Consider the following 13,427-nt stretch of genomic DNA (forward strand, 5'->3'; position numbering starts at 1 on the left):
AAAAAAAACGTTGACGCCAGGTCCCACGGTAATCTCGCGATAGACTGGAACACGGCTTAAATCAAGGAAGTAGCGAGGTGGGTAGTTTACTTCATTCATGAACATTGACATGTTGTTGGTAGTTATTAATATCACAATTATCTATAAAATAATATGTTTATTGTGTTTGAAAAATGCCTGCAATTTACATGTCATGTAAATCGCGCACAATTTGAAACATCGGGGATGGGCTAACGTTAATGCTTGGCTAGCTAGCTAGCTAGCTCGCACTGGGAAACAAAACAGTCAGGACAGGCAACGACATCGTTACTAACGTTAGCTAGGGTAGATACTAGCTAGCTAGTAATGTTCGCTAGCTAGCTTTGCCTGAATTTGCTTTGAGAACCCAGTTATTTTTACCTGTCCGTGTGGTTCTTGTTTGTCTAACTGACAGTCTTATCTTTCCTTGACACTGACACCTGGCATATTCAAAATAGTTATGTTGATTTATGAGCAGGGAGGCACTTTAACGATGTTAGCCGACTGTCTGCCCGAATTAGTCAGCTAGCTAGCTAGCTAATTACCATGAGCTAGCTAATCGGGGCCATCGTCTTGGTCTGATCATTTTAAGTTTACTAGCTAGCTACCTATATGTCAGTAAAGTAATGACAAAAGGCTCAGGCCATGTTCAGTGTGAGCTTTTTGCAGGTCACAGGTGCTTTGGTTAAATTGAGCAAAACCATAGGGTGCTTTATTGTAAAATACGTTGGCATAACTATAACGTTGTCACACTCAAAATAGTGTTACACATAACTTCCCCCTTGTTGACAATAAGTAGCTTTGTAGTTGGTTATTATATTGGGGAGACCTTAAACAACTTTGCTAGCTAATTTGAAGTAGCTAACTTGGTCCAGTGTTGTTCAGCCAAACAACTGTTTTAAACTTAAGTATACAGTGTCAATCTTTCAAACAGTCAATTCCCTATCAGGGTCACTCACAATGTGGTCATATTTATGTCCTTCTCTCAGATGGAGAACTTGCATCGCTCACAGGGATAGTGCAGTCTCCCGTGCTGTCAAAGGATGCCGCTCATCGCCAGGAACACAAAGAACTCTGGGACACGGACTGCCTCAGTAACTTGTAACCCAGCCGGTTGCTGGGTGTTCAGAAGACGAGAGAAAAGATGCCCGTTGTCTTCATTGTCTGTGCCAGATAGTAGAGAGAAGCAGTGCATCTAACCTCTGTGTTTGACAAACTCCCTAACCACAACGCCTTTAAAACCTAAACACAACACACACAGAAACAACCAAAAAAACAATGAATTTTCTTACAGCCCTCGTGACGTTCGAGAACCTCCATGAGGTCCGGAGGTTGTGTCACTGGGGCCCAGTGATAGCCCTGACGGTCATCGCCGTGTGCTCCTCCATGGCCATATTAGACTCCATTATCTGGTACTGGCCATTGGACACCACGGGAGGGAGCTTCAACTTCATCATGCTCATCAACTGGTCCGTGCTCATTCTCTACAACTACTTCAACGCCATGTTCGTGGGCCCTGGTTACATCCCCCTTGGCTGGAAACCAGTAAGGAGCTAAGCTGAGAAATACATCTTCATTAACCCATTATACAGAGACAAGGGAAACTGATCATTTTGCTGCTACACAACAATGTGTGAAATTGTGTTGTAGAGCAGAGTGGTCACTTAGCCTTATACACTGGTCCTCCTGGAGAGCAAATTGGGTGCAGCCAGGCGTTTGTTCCAGCCCAGCACTCGGCCTTGATTGGTTGAATCCAGAGTGTTGGTGTTGGGTTAGAAAGAAAGCCTGCTCATCCTGTGGGACCAAGGTAGGGATGGGCACGGTTAATCGAATATCCGAACGGAAATAATAATTATTATATCATTTGAGTGAGTGTTCATTTTAACAATGAAAAGCTTTGTCTAAATTAAATAATTCTTGTGACATTTTTATCTACAAGGATATACCATGACTTTTGAAATTCTTAATTTAATAAAATAACACAATTTTGAATGTAGTTTTTATAACGGTTCATTGAGTTACTGCTGCGCATTTATCCCTCCAGGCTGCCTTGACATCGGTATGATATTTCCCCCACGTTAAATAGCATTACAGGCACTCACCTAACGGACTTTCCATTATACCCAACAAAGACAACCTTTTTGTAACAGAAACAGTTCTATCATGGTGAAAATCGAACTTATTTTTCGCTGTTGCCTTTAGCTAAACTACCAGAGAAAAGCAGCATATCCCGTTTACCTCTGTCATGTGTATTTGCGCCATTCTGATTGTTCTAGAGCCAATAGCATTTAAAAAAGGAATGCAATTTGTCTATCCGGATATCCGATAAAGTATAAATTGAATGCATCAAGCCCTTGACGTGTGTTTTCTCCTCTTTAACAGGAGAAGGAAGAAGACACCAAGTACCTTCAGTTCTGCAGAATGTGCCAAGGCTACAAGGCCCCGAGATCCCACCATTGCCGCAAGTGCAACAGGTAGACTTGGCAACCCTGACTCTGTCTTGTCACTGCTACAAATGTGCTCTAGTTGTGCTTCTTTATAGCGTATGCTTACTTCTGAGTTTAGTCTCCCATTGACGTAAATTAATGATTTTACTTGAACATTTTATTTGCCCACACTTAGCTCACCTATAACTCGGTCCCAAAATGATTGAATAGCACGTTGGGCTTTAAAGCAAAAGGGTTTATTCACTTGGAAGCAAACCGGACGGAACAGGGAGGGACTAACTGGATCTTGGCCAATAAGTTGCAAAACATTTTGCTACGGTGTGCACTAATGAATAAACACCAGTATAGTTTAAGCCAATTTACTGAAATGTATGCACCCATCCATTAGTTCTTTATCTCTTAGTCGATGTCTAAGCCTGAGCTCTACTAACTCACTTAAATATGGGGTGTGCTCAGCTGGGTAAAACAAAGGAGATTGCCGTTAGAGATTAACCACATAGAATGGACACTGGTTTTTACTACTCATACTTTCTACTAATGCTACGATTCATAATAAGGAAATTGTCTGCTCTGTAACGTCACATTTCTTCCTGCCAGTGCCATCAGCATGTCAATCATTCAAGCCTGTGTTTCACAATGCTGATATTCCTCCCCTTCCTCTTTTTCCTCTGCCTTTCTCCTCTTCCTTCTCTCCTCCACCTCTTCTTTAAGATCCACAATGAAAATAAGTCTGACTTTATTGTTTTTAATCCTCAGTTACTTTTAATGTGTGTGTGTTGTTGTATTCACATGACTGAGGCAAGTTCATATGCTTTTTAAAATTGATAAATCATTTCATTAATTTATTCATCCTCAGGTGTGTGATGAAGATGGATCACCACTGCCCGTGGATCAACAACTGCTGCGGCCACCAGAACCACGCCTACTTCACCAGTTTCCTGCTGTTGGCGCCTCTCGGCTGCTCGCACGCCGCTTTCATCTTCATCATGACCATGTACACACAGCTCTACGAGAGGGTGAGGAGTCAGTGACACATTTGCATTTCACCTCTTATCGATTCATCATTGTAGGCTGGTTTCCCAGACCCATAACCTCACATTCATGCCGACCCGAACCATACTGTTTCGTTTGGATATATTACAGTACTTTTTATGCTTCCAGCAACTATGGTGGATATGTGACCAGGCCAGCACAGTACACTTTGGCTCAGTTTGACTTGACTCAGTAGTGTGAAAACGGTACCAGATTAAGCCTACTCCTGGACTGAAAAGCATGCTCAATGGAGATTCTAAATTGGTAGGGCATTTTCGTCTAGTAGTCTTTGGGTCCTAGAAAAGCTTAATATAAATGCATTCTTCTTAATTGTTATTATAGATATCCTTTGGCTGGAGTACCGTGAAGATCGACATGAGTGCCGTCAGACGGTTTCAACCCATCATGCCGTTCAGCGTACCCGCCTTCGCTGCCACTCTCTTTGCCTTAGGGCTGGCACTGGGCACCACCATAGCTGTTGGCATGTTGTTCTTCATACAGGTAACATGCACATTGGGGGTAATAGAATACTGATGGTAGTAGTGTGCCCATTGTCCATATTCAGCTATTTTCCAGGTGCAGGGTAGACCCATATGAATGTCTAGTGGATTCACCTCTAGTAGATGACACTGTACACTTGAGTGTGTATTTAATTAAATACATTCTCTGGAACTTTGGCGACTACTAAGTCTTTTTTTAAACTTTTTTAACTGTTTTTCTGGAACCTGTGCTGTGCCATTTTCCCTACATTTGCCCCCACGTGGGCCAGCCCCCTAGAAATTTCAGTTCTAGCCAATGAGCTTCAGCCCCTCGCCATATGAGTGACAGCTAGCAAGATGCTCACATAGCAGAGATGGGGAGAGAGAGAGAGCGATGACGTGGTGCACATATCTGCACATGTGAAGTAGTATTTAGTAGCAATTTTCGGGGACCACTTTTGGCTCGTGAGCGCTACTTTCAGAGCTGCTGGCTAAAAGCGATACAAAATCTCTTTAAGAGATGATGGTAGTACTTTTGATAGGTATTACACAGTAGTAACTGTGAGTTGCCCATGTTTCTCTCAAATAATTCCCACCAAACCTTTTTTATTCTCTCCACCCAAGATGAAAGTCATCCTTCGAAACAAGACCTCCATTGAGGCCTGGATCGAGGAAAAGGTGAGTGTTTGTCATGGAATAAGCAGTTTGATTAGGTTTTGTACAACCACGATACAACCTTACCTTGTTTGAAAATTACAACCTCGTCTCCTTTTTCTTCTGGACGTGTTTTTTTCACTTGCTAGGCTGTAACCTTCATGATCACTGGTGCTGGTGTGTTTGTCAACAGCCGTGCCACTGTTGTCCAAAAGGCAGGATAATCCAGTAGATCTCAGCTAATCTAATAGACTAGACATCAGTGTTATTCTAGTGGCCTCTTAGCCTGTAAAGGGCTTAGTACCGAAGAACTTAGCTAATGTGACACTAGGATTTTAAGATGGTAGGTAAACCCTAAGACAAACATTGGAGCCAGGAATAACCATGTGAACTCTTTCACTATCTGTGTGTGTGTCTCATTATCTCTTACTTTATTTAACTTACTCTTTTGCTCTCCCACACTCTTTTTCACTCTGTCTCACTCCCTTTCTCTTATCTCTTTCTCTCTCACTTTTTTATGTATCTTTCTCTCACTCTGTCATTCTCACTCACTCACTAAATGTTTCTCTCTCTCATGCTTTCTCTCGTTCCTGCCTCGTTTCTCTTTTTCCCATTCCATCTCCTCCAACCTCAGGCCAAAGACAGAATTCAGTACTACCAAACGGGGGAAGAGTTTATCTTCCCCTACGACCTGGGCCGGCGCTGGGAGAACTTCAAACAGGTGTTCACCTGGTCAGGGAGCCCGGAGGGCGACGGCATCCAGTGGCCCATCCACGCCAAGTGTCACCAGCACACCTTAACCGTAAGCGATAATAATGTTGATGTAATATTGTCAATTAGCATTAGCAGACATTTTTATCCAAAGTTGACTTATATTCAGTTATGCTATTATATGCATTTTTAAAGAGAACACTAGGTTTGTATTGTCATGTTGTTATGATGATGTAAAATGGAATCCAATGTGACTGACAGTCAAATGTGTGTGTAAATATACAGTGCCAGTCAAAAGTTTGGACACACCGACTCGTTCAAGGGTTTTTCTTTATTTTTACTATTTTCTACATTGTAAAATAATAGTGAAGACATCAAAACTATGAAATAACACATATGGAATCATGTAGTAACCAAAACAGTGTTAAGCAAATCAAAATATATGTTATATTTGAGACTCTTCATAGTAGCCACCCTTTGCCTTGATGACAGCTCTGCACACTGACTTGTTGGAAAGGTGGCATCCTATGGCAGTGCCACGTTGAAAGTCACCGAGCTCTTCAGTAATTTCATTCTACTGCCAATGTTTGTCTATGGAGATTGCATGGCAGCGTGCTCGATTTTATACACCTATCAACAATGGGTGTGGCTGAAATAAATATATATAGATATAATACATTTTGTTGTTGTAAGTATGTGTGGTCCATCTGGTAATTAAATCCACCATTCTGGTATTGCTAGCATGCTCCAACCCAGCTGAACCATCGGAACATGGGTTGTCACACTTAACAGACTTGAGATGTTTGGCATTTTCAATGATAAACCATTCTCTTGTGTTTGTTTGCTTTCTAGATTGAGCAACTGAAACAAAAAGCTGACAAGCGGGTGAGAAGTGTAAGTAGCTGACATGTTCCTGTTCAGACAGCAATATGGGTAGCATTGGTTCAAAGACACCTCGTATGTATTGATGGATTGTGAAATATTTGCAACCTCATGTACTTAGGTGAATGTTTGTTTGCAGTGTCTTCAGTATTCCAGACAATATGTTATTCTATTTTCCCATTCATTCGGAAAACATGTGTATATACAGTGCATTGTAGAGTCCTTCCTTTTTTCCACATTTTGTTACGTTACAGCCTTATTCTAAAATGGATTCAATTAATGTTTTTCCTCATCAATCTAAACACGTTACCCCATAATGACAAAGTGAAAACAGGTTTTTAGAACATTTTTCAAATGTATAAAAAAATAAACGTATTTACATAACTATTCAGACCCTTTGCTATGAGACTCAAAATTGAGTTCAGGTGCATCCTGTTTTCCATTTATCATCCCTGAGATGTTTCTACAACTTGATTGGATTCCACCTGTGGTAAATTCAATTGATTGGACATAATTTGGAAAGGCACACACCCGCCTATATAAGGTCCCACAGTTGACAGTGCATATCAGATCAAAAACCAAGCCATGAGATCGACGGAATTGTCCGTAGAGCTCCGAGACAGGATTGTGTCAAAACATTTCTACAGCATTGAAGGTCCCCAAACTGAGCAATCGGGGGAGAAGGCCCTTGGTCAGGGAGGTGACCAAGAACCCGATGGTCAATCTGACAAAGCTTCAGAGTTCCTCTGTGAGAGAAGCTTTCAGAAGTACAACTGTCTCTGCAGCACTCCACCAATCAGGTCTTTATGGCGGAGTGGCCAGACGGAAGCCACTCCTCAGTAAAAGGCGCATGACAGCCCGCTTCGAGTTGCCAAAAGGCACCTAAAGGACTCTCAGACCATGAGAAACAAGATTCTCTGTTCTGATGAAACCAAGATTGAACTCTTTGGCTTAATGCCAAGCCTCACGTCTGGAGGAAACCTGGCACCATCTCTACAGTGAAGCATGGTGGTGGCAGCATCGTGCTGTGGGGATGTCTTTCAGTGGCAGGGACTGAGACTAGTCAAGATCAAGGGAAAGATGAACGGAGCAAAGTACAGAGAGATCCTTGATGAAAACCTGCTCCAGAGCGCTCAGGACCTCAGATTAGGGCGAAGGTTCACCTTCCAACAGGACAACAACCCTAAGCACACAGTCAAGATAAGGCAGGAGTGGCTTTGGGACAAGTCTCTGAAGCTTCTAAAGCCATGACATCATTGTCTGGAATTTTCCAAGCTGTTTAAAGGCACAGTCAACTTAGTGTATGTAAACTTCTGACCCACTGGAATTGTGATACAGTGAATTATAAGTGAAATAATCTGTCTGTAAACAATTGTTTGAAAAATTACTTGTGTCATGCACAAAGTAGATGTCCTAACCGACTTGCCAAAACTATAGTTTGTTAACAAATGTGTGGAGTGGTTGAAACACTTAGGTTGAAGTCATTAAAACTAGTTTACGTAAACTTCCGACTTTAAATGTAATATTTCAATAGATTTAAAAAATATATATAAATTGTCAAAAATGTCTAAAAACCTGTTTTTGCTTTGTCATTATGTGGTATTGTGTGTGGATTAATGAGGGATTTTTTTTTTCAATCCATTTTAGAATAAGGCAGTAACGTAACAATGTGGAAAAGGGGTCTGAATCATTTCCGAATGTACTGTACCTTCCAAACGCAGACTGCATTGGCATGCCTTTCTGAAGCCACGTCTGCATCATATTTCTTTACAAATATGTCGCTATAATCCACTTTTAAATGTTAAAGTTTCGATGTTATGGTCATTATGGTATAATAACCATATTATATCCTGTGGCTCGGCCAGCAGATTCAGTACCGGGTAGTGGAGGACTACAACGGAGCCTGCTGCCCACTGAGCAAGGGCCTCAACACCTTCTTCAGGACTCCCTGCACCGAGGAGCCCCGCATCGGCCTCCACAAGGGGGAGACCATCCTTGCCACCCGGGGGACCAAGTGAGTTTCTTTTGAGAACTAATCTGCTAGCTTTTTGGTGGGGGTCAGTCTGCAGACTTTTGGGAGGCAAACAGTCTGCAGACTTTTGGGGGGAACCAATCTTCAGGTTTAGGGCAACCAATCTGCAAGTTTATGGCTGGAAACAATCTGCAGTTTGTTTGTGGGGAATGTATTTTTAGGCTTTGGGGAACCACTAAAGTGAACTCCATGACCTCCATGGTGATAAATAAGTTTCTTCTGATTGGGGAAAACCAGTGTGATAGTTACCGTAGTCATGGTATTACTCATTGCCATAGCGATAGTACCATTTGGAAAGTCCTGAGTGCCTCAATAGAGAAGAGAAATGGCAATATTTTATGCCTTTGTGGTTATTAGCCTGTCCCTATAATTGAGTTATTATTGAAGTTGGTTCTTACAGTCTCCATTTGCTGCCAGGTATTGTGTTCGGGCTATTCCGAGCTTCTTTTTTCAGCTGAGTGCTTTCCCACATGCCTGCCAGGTTGTCAGTTGCTAAATTACTGTACCTGAATGGCCAGAGAATATCAGAGAATTAATTGATTTCTCAACATTTTCAGAGAATTTCAGAACCATTCATTATTTTGTATGTTTCTTCAGATGGTGGATGTATGGGGACAAAGTGTTGGATGACGCGCAGACTAAAGGTATGGCTGCGAACATGGAAGAATACCAGGTTTACTCAAACCTTTCTCACCTGTGCACATTTTTCAGCCATTTTGCAGAAGAGAATAAAAACTTCCAAACAGAGCTGTTACATAGTAATCTTGATTATCACCCACTTTTTAATGTGTGTGGTTCTGTATTTGCCTTTTCTGGTTTTATCTTCCAGAGAGAGAAAAAAATAGAGCAAAGCTAGTGAATGACGTGAATCTGGCCCTCCCAACAATGCAGAATGACAATAATTACTGTATATTTCTAACGTGATCTTTTTGGTTCTTCCTTCAGCTGGAGTTCGCCTGCGGGGTTGGTTTCCCCGCCGGTGCGTAGAAAAGTGCCATTACGACACAGCGGTGACTAGTGCAATGACCAGTGAGACCAGCAGTGAGGAGAAGAAAGTTAAATAAGTTATGACATTAAGATTTGCCACAGAGCAGGGTGCGGTATGACGCTCAATTCCTGGAGGTCTGCAGTGTCTGTCTTTCTCCTTGGTAATATATAATACTATATTCCACTAAGCAAATTCTTTTAATTCAAGCGAAGTACAGTGAGTGATGTGTATGTGATCCCTGTGGTAAATGAACCCACTACCTTGTCGTTGCTAGCGCCATGCCCTTACCAACTGAGCCACCGAGGTCTTTGTGTGTCTTTCAATGGGTGGATCTTAATTGTATTTTTGCGCTCTGTGCTTTGAATACTATTGAGACTCACCCCCAGTCACTGATCAACTAAGGAGTTCACACACCCGGGATGTGTTTTAATAGTCAATGACTTGGCAAAGTGACTTTCACCCTTCGTCTGTACTGATCTAGAAACGTAGGATCAATGAGAGCAATATGGTGAATGCTTATGGACTTTTTCATTCACCTGTCAAAATCACATCAGTGCAGATGATGAAAAGCAGATAAGGAGAGGAAGCCACTTTAGCCTATTGAAATACGTCCCTGCTTTCCCAGGTCAAAATCAGATACTAGTTACAAGGAAACATTTATTTTATCAGACACTATAATCCAGAGCGATTTACAGGAGCAATTAGGGTCAAGTGCATTGCTCAAGGGCACCGACAATTTTCACCTAGTCAGCTCGGCGATTCAAACCAGCGACCTTTGGGTGACTGGCCCAACGCTCTGAACTGCTAGGCTACCTGCAGCCTTGCAAACCTGCATACCCCCCTTGGCCTCCAGGAGTTTAGTTTGATACCGCTGCCATAGAAAGAGACAACTATAGTCTTAAACAATAGGGATTTTATTTGTTTAGGAGTTGAGCCTTTTACTTGAATCCGCTGTTTTATAATTTTTCCTGATGTCCTTTGCCAATTATACAATTATGCAAATTCCTCTGCCCAGCTTTAACCCAGGGCTTTGTCAGGCAATTTCTTCTCTGTATTCTTTGTACAGCCAAAAGAAAATGCTAACTTTTATTTCAATTTTTGAATTGTTCTTATTATTTTTGTAAAACACTCTCACCCTCAAAGTCAATAAAAAAAATTAAACATGTCCTTCCCTATAAAAGCAGTGTCAGTTATCTTTGTATTTCACACTCCATCACGAATGACCTTTGACTTTATTGTGTGAACCTGTTATTTTTAGATACATTTACTGCTGTGTTGCTTAATGTCTTGGGCCGAAGTGACGCAAACCTTCAGGGCCCCTAATAACAAAGCGTCTCAGCACAGATGTAGTATCAGGACCCCTCTGTCCATATAATCTTATACGTTATAGTTTGAAAGACTGATCCCAGATCAAGATGTACTTTATTGTCCATTAATTTACACGTAATTGAAATGTGTCTAGGCTCACAACCTAACCCTTAGGACACACGTATACCCGAAGGTGCTGGAAGCAATGAGCCAGCCTTATTGCAGGGCCCTTGAAGCAATTCTACATCTGCATTGCTTGCTGTTTGAGGCTGGGTTTCTGCATTTAGTGACATTGCTGATGTAAAAAGGGCTTTATAAATACATTTGGGGGTTAAGTGTCTTGCTCAAGGGCACTTGTTGGTATCTAGGATGATGCCAGCTTACTCTGCACCAGATTTTCCTGTCTGAGCTGGGATTCAAACCAGTAACCCTCCAGTTGTTGGTCCGCTTCTCTAACCACAAGCCAGTGGTTGAGTTGTTGAACTGGTGACCTGGGCCCGTATTCCTAAAGTGTCTGAGTAGGAGTGCTGGAGGAGACGGCAGACTTTAGGAATACGGGCCCAGGTCACCACAGTGGCATATCCGTTATCAATTACATTTGCAGGGCTATTTATTATTGGTAAATGGCTAATTTGAGGACCCATAAAAATAGAATTCTGTTTCTAGGAATTATATTTATGGGAGTACCAGCTTCCCTTGAGGTGTATACAGTTCACAATGTTGCTTCATTCTGGAGTCAATATAAAAATCATAATTTAATTCCATGGATTCAATGTGAATGTCATTGAGAAATTCTCATTCCTAGCATATTCTTTGTAACTTTTTCCACTGTTACAGTAATTATCTGGTATTTATTAAATTATGTGCTAACAATGGGTACTCTGATAGTGGTGGTGCTTGTTTTAATGAATCCCAAAGAAGCAAAAGTAATGACACATTTCCCATGTAATTTCTAACTTCCATAAAATGTACAGTATTTATTTACTGAAAGGTCAACAGGAAGTGAAGCTGTTGCCCATCGGGCCCTACTTCATCCTCCTTCTACCCCTCAGACCAGTCACTCCATGCTAGCATAGAGGCTGTCGATCTGCGGCTGGAAGAGCTTCTTGAGGTCGGCCCTCTTGGCCTTCAGCGTAGGAGTGAGAAGGCCGTTCTCTATGGTGAACAGCTCTGGGTGCATGTACAGGTCTTTCACCTGCACAACAAAGAGAAACAGCATTAGGACACAATGGAAAACATTTTGAAATCTAGTCCCTCCCTGTTTCAAACAATTTCCCCTCCAATTGGTGCCTAATGAACATGAACCATGTTGTTGGGTCATTCTCACCAGGCAAAAATGGCTTAGTCACTGTGTAAGAACTGAAATAATCCGTGTACAGTATTTACTGCTCCAACAAGTGAATTTATTGATTACATGGAAACGTACGTTTCGCGTTACGGCCATGAGGGTTTTTCTCCTTTGTCTCTAGTCTTACCCTACTCTAGCCATAACTTTTTCTGCAATCGAGCTGGTCAACATACAATGTGGCTGTTTGCTTAAAAATGTGGAACCAAGACTTCAAACAAAAATGGGCAACAGAGTTTCATGGTTTGGCTATTCTCAAACCCAATTCACATTGACATCAATCATATTTGTCTGTCTTTGCTCAGTAGTTCACCACTGCCTTTAGCTAGTTCACGCAGCATTGACTGTTGATTTTTTGGAAATACTGAGAAAAATCAGCTCAACACACTTAGGATTAACTGCAGTAAAGAGTATACAGTATGTTTGAAGTGGTATGTCGAGTGAAAGAAAATAAAGAAGGGCAGGGAGCTTCTGAGTTAATGACAAGACTGCACTTCAGGGCCCATATTCTTAAAGTGTCTAAGAGTAGGAGTGCTGATCTAGGATCAGTGGTTCTCAAACCTCTCCTCTAGGGACCCCTACTCGTTTCACAATTTTGTTGTTGCTCTGAACTAGCTCACCTGATTCAGGTGTGCTAGCTCTGGAATAGCTCAAGTACATGGAACAGGCAGGGGGTCTCAGAGGAGAGGTCTGAGAACCACTGTTTTAGATAATAATGAAAAAGATTACATGGACAGGGGGGACTGATCTTAGATCAGCACACCTACTCTGAGCTTTATGAATACGGGCCCAGGTCTTAATGGGCATTGGTGAAAACATCTTGAAGAGACACGCTCACCTGTTCGAAAGACTTCAGCCCCGCTTGCCGGCCCAGCTTGACCAGGTCAGCGATAATGGCCTTTTTGATTGTCTGCCGCAGGAAAAAAAGGAGAGGTCAAACTCAGGCCATCATTCAGTGGTACAAAATAAATTTGCTTCAATCAGGAGTGCATTGTAAACATGGTCTTGTGAAGTACTTGGACTGTGGTAGCAGTTTTGTGTTCAGTGGTACCCAATGTATGGACAACCATTTATACAATATTTGAATGTCCTTTGTATCTGTGCAAATGTATGAAGGGTATTATGAACAATCACACTTTTGTTTGATGAATGAATCCAAAGTCATGCTCATTAGGGCACGTAACGGACAGTGTTTTAAAACATTTTGGAACAGAAAATGAAAATAAGCCTTATTGATTATTATAGATAGTCCATCTCTGTTTCAGTCCATTTTCTTCCATTTGGTGGCTAAGTAAAGAACATGATGCTGTTGTGTTCAAATACTCTAATGTTCTTAGTGGAAAGGTTCTGATACAGCACTCACTTGGTTTTTGCACAGCTCCTCATGAGAACCCTGGACTCCTAGTTTCTGGGCGAAACCTGGCAGGACCTCTGGGTCAGGAACCACAATGGCTACCAAGCTGGCCTACACACACACACACACACACACACACACTCTGTCTAAGTATTGTATGCTGCTGAAATGTGTGTG

General features: G+C 41.8%; 2 protein-coding genes across 5 annotated transcripts in view; one reads left to right on the forward strand and one right to left on the reverse strand.

The window, feature by feature from the left end:
* Positions 1-10,423, forward strand: zdhhc6 (zDHHC palmitoyltransferase 6). 4 transcript variants are annotated; one of them, XM_014158483.2, is made up of 11 exons: positions 1-77; positions 1,008-1,563; positions 2,401-2,492; positions 3,322-3,481; positions 3,840-3,998; positions 4,601-4,654; positions 5,265-5,432; positions 6,194-6,235; positions 8,089-8,237; positions 8,853-8,899; positions 9,201-10,423. In XM_014158483.2, exons 2-11 carry the CDS (start codon positions 1,297-1,299, stop codon positions 9,317-9,319), a joined length of 1,257 nt encoding a protein of 418 aa, XP_014013958.1. In that variant the 5' UTR covers positions 1-77; positions 1,008-1,296; the 3' UTR covers positions 9,320-10,423. The 4 variants fall into 4 exon arrangements, with proteins under 4 accessions (XP_014013958.1, XP_014013960.1, XP_014013959.1 ...); XM_014158485.2 differs by having other exon boundaries at positions 8,092-8,237; XM_014158484.2 differs by lacking the exon at positions 1-77 and adding an exon at positions 97-118.
* A 1,074-nt stretch (positions 10,424-11,497) lies between these two features.
* Positions 11,498-13,427, reverse strand: part of acsl5 (acyl-CoA synthetase long chain family member 5) — a 30,218-nt gene continuing 28,288 nt past the window's right edge. The window contains exons 19-21 of the mRNA XM_014158690.2: positions 13,260-13,361; positions 12,735-12,806; positions 11,498-11,746 (exon numbers count right to left, since the gene is read on the reverse strand). Coding sequence (XP_014014165.2) covers positions 11,609-11,746; positions 12,735-12,806; positions 13,260-13,361 — 312 coding nt within the window. The 3' untranslated portion in view covers positions 11,498-11,608. The remainder of the gene's footprint in view (positions 11,747-12,734; positions 12,807-13,259; positions 13,362-13,427) is intronic.

Source organism: Salmo salar, chromosome ssa19 (assembly GCF_905237065.1).
Source record: "Salmo salar chromosome ssa19, Ssal_v3.1, whole genome shotgun sequence".
Lineage (NCBI taxonomy): Eukaryota > Metazoa > Chordata > Actinopteri > Salmoniformes > Salmonidae > Salmo > Salmo salar.